This window comes from Lupinus angustifolius, chromosome LG19 (assembly GCF_001865875.1).
Source record: "Lupinus angustifolius cultivar Tanjil chromosome LG19, LupAngTanjil_v1.0, whole genome shotgun sequence".
In the NCBI taxonomy this organism is placed as follows: Eukaryota; Viridiplantae; Streptophyta; class Magnoliopsida; order Fabales; family Fabaceae; genus Lupinus; species Lupinus angustifolius.
The window spans coordinates 13,633,826-13,636,659 of NC_032027.1; the positions used below are offsets into that span (position 1 = coordinate 13,633,826).

The following is a 2,834-nucleotide window of genomic DNA, read 5'->3' on the forward strand; positions in this document are numbered from 1 at the left end:
GGGGAGGGGGTAAATGTAGGCAGAGCACCTGGAGGGGAGGGTAGATAGGTGTCGAGTGGGGAATCAATCTTTTTTGACACAGACATAACGTATCGATCTAAAAGACTGAGGATTATGCCAGTTAAGCAACCACGTTACATGTGACTTGGTGTGTTTTAATTTGTTTTCTGAACTGTTAACACACAACTAGCTAACAAAAAGTGTACACGTGACAAAATAGTGTTTTTTCACACTTCAAAAAAGTCCTCTATTTTGTTTGCAAAGGGAGCAATAAGTTATATGGAAAAAATTTATAATCAAATATATAAAAATTGCATATTTTGGGTTATAATTCTTATTATGTAGTGAGGAGTTTTAATGACACGCAAACACCTTATTATGAGGGCACAACTAAAGTGATGAATGTATCATTGCTTTTTTCCTTTCTAAGATGAGTTTAATGTGAATTCCTATTAAGTATTCATGTATCTGACAGATGAGCTCATTTGATATACGTACTTATAAAACTTGTCCGTATAACTTTCTACTCCCTTTCTGCATAGAATAACAGAGTTTATGCCACATGGAAAACGCAATTTCGTCACCTGAACACTTTGTTTGTTAGCAAATTGTGCGTTACTTTGAAACAGTACAAAATCATATTAAATAGCATCAAATTACATCTGATGTGGTTGCTGGCAAGGATGTGATGTAACTTGCTCTTCCCTTCAATATTTATAGCAATAGTTCATGTCATAATGCTCAATTACATCTCTAATCCATCCCATTTGAAAACCACATGTTTTACCCCAATTTAATATCATTATGTATACAGTTAGAATACCCCATTAAATAATGCGCCCAAGAAAGGAAAAAGAATGAACATTTAATTATTAAAAAATGCAAGGTTTAATGTATTACATATAAAATGAAGGGCCATAAACCAAAACAGAATAACAAACCAATCATGACCACTTTCACATTTATTCAATTCGTGTGAATACAGCTGCCAAAATACCAATGCTAACACGGTGATTATTGATACTCGTAATTACATTTTTAAATTTAAATAGATGCCACATGAATATCATACAGTTGCACTTAAGGATCATAAATAAATAAAATGTGGTAGCTTCACCATTTTAAAATAAACCAATCTGCTCTATTCCAATCCAACCACCACAAAGATATGATCTTTTACCCACTATTGTGAGTGGTCAATATGAAAATATAAAGAAAATGTGCATATGATACAGCTTTGAGGTATGTAGTCAAGACTCAAAAATCATAGAAGAAAATCATTATTAGGCAAAAATGACGTAAACTATATGAACTTATACAACACAAACTTGATCAAATTGCTTGAATGTAACTCATAGGAACTTAGGTGATTAACCACAAGAAGTCACACTACACTGACTTTGATTGAGACGGTGCTTGATGACCAACCAACAATACCAACAGGCAACAACAACAACAACCAAGGCTAATGCCACTACAATAACTTCAATGATAAAATTCCAGGAGCCAAAAACGACTGATAGAGTAATTTGATTCAGCACATATATCCATAACTATTAACATTTCTAAAACACAAATCATATAAAACTTGAAGCACATCAAACTGCATACCGAAACCAACTTACTTGCACGACATGGAAGGTTCTGCAAGGTCAAACAAGTTAGCCAGTCGACAACCTCTCTCCTCGCCCTCCATTTGACTGCATTGATGGACTCATTAGATCCATAAGTCTGCAAAAAATGGTCAGGTACAATATACACCATGTGCCTCACACTCCTCTCAGTCCCAACAACAGCAAGCACCGAATTCCCAAATGCATCCTTCAAGTAAAAATGAGTCACACGGTTCCCACGCTCCGGACATATCACTTGCTCCTCCCATGACACAAAAATAGGTGCAATCTCCTCAGACATTATCACCAACAACAACAACAACAACAATAATAAAAATCCCCTATTTACAACATAAACAAAACAAAAGCAATGATGGGTTGTTCCTGAAAACCCCAAATTGGGTTAAGGAAAACCCTAAAACAAAAACACAATTCTCAAACTCAAACCATTGAAATAAAACCCCCAAAAACACACAACAACCCCAGATAAAGGTAAAATGTAAAATGCCCAAGATTTTAAATGAAATAAAGTATGCTCCAAAAGGCTAAAAGTGAAGTCAAACAATGAACTATGCCCTAATGCCCCTACCTACAAAATAAAAATCACTTCTTGTGGGGTGAGAGAGTGAAATAACAACCCAAAAGAGAAAAAAAGGTAGCTTTATAAAGAATGCGGAAAAGGGTAATCATGGGTGAGAGTTGCATAGAGATTATATGAGAAAGGGTTTGCAGTAGTAGCTGCACAAGTGTGGAATTCTCAAGTTGCAGTGCCATGTGATGAATGTGGAAATTGAAGAGAAAAACAAAAGGCACGAAGGGCATAATGGGGATTTCAAGTGTTTTTTTGCGAGGATATTCAGGTGCTGCACATTCTGATTGTGTGTGAGGACACGTGACGTGTTTCTTGCCCTTGGATGATTCTCTTTGACCTAATTTATTACATCTTCATATTGAGTTAGGTTATCTATTTTCAATGTTTTTTAAATTCATTCATTGAATGGAGGACACTTGTTTATCATGGTTTGATCAAGGGTAAAAAAATGTATGTACTCACACTCGAAATGCATGGTTTTCGGTATGTCTTCAGATAGGGCTTCCACTAGTCCGACTAGCTAGTGAGTAACTCTTATGGGTGAGAAGCGGGTCACACTCTATGAGTGAGTATCTCTTGCAATGCAAGTTGCATTGTTCGCCACCAAAAGATTCGAGAGTCCAGACTTA

At 35.9% G+C, this 2,834-nt stretch overlaps 1 protein-coding gene across 1 annotated transcript in view; it reads right to left on the bottom strand.

Moving 5' to 3' along the window:
* Window positions 1-2,476, bottom strand: part of LOC109334629 — a 6,184-nt gene extending 3,708 nt beyond the window's left edge. Inside the window, exon 1 of the mRNA XM_019570504.1 lies at window positions 1,626-2,476. Coding sequence (XP_019426049.1) covers window positions 1,626-1,914 — 289 coding nt within the window. The 5' untranslated portion in view covers window positions 1,915-2,476. The remainder of the gene's footprint in view (window positions 1-1,625) is intronic.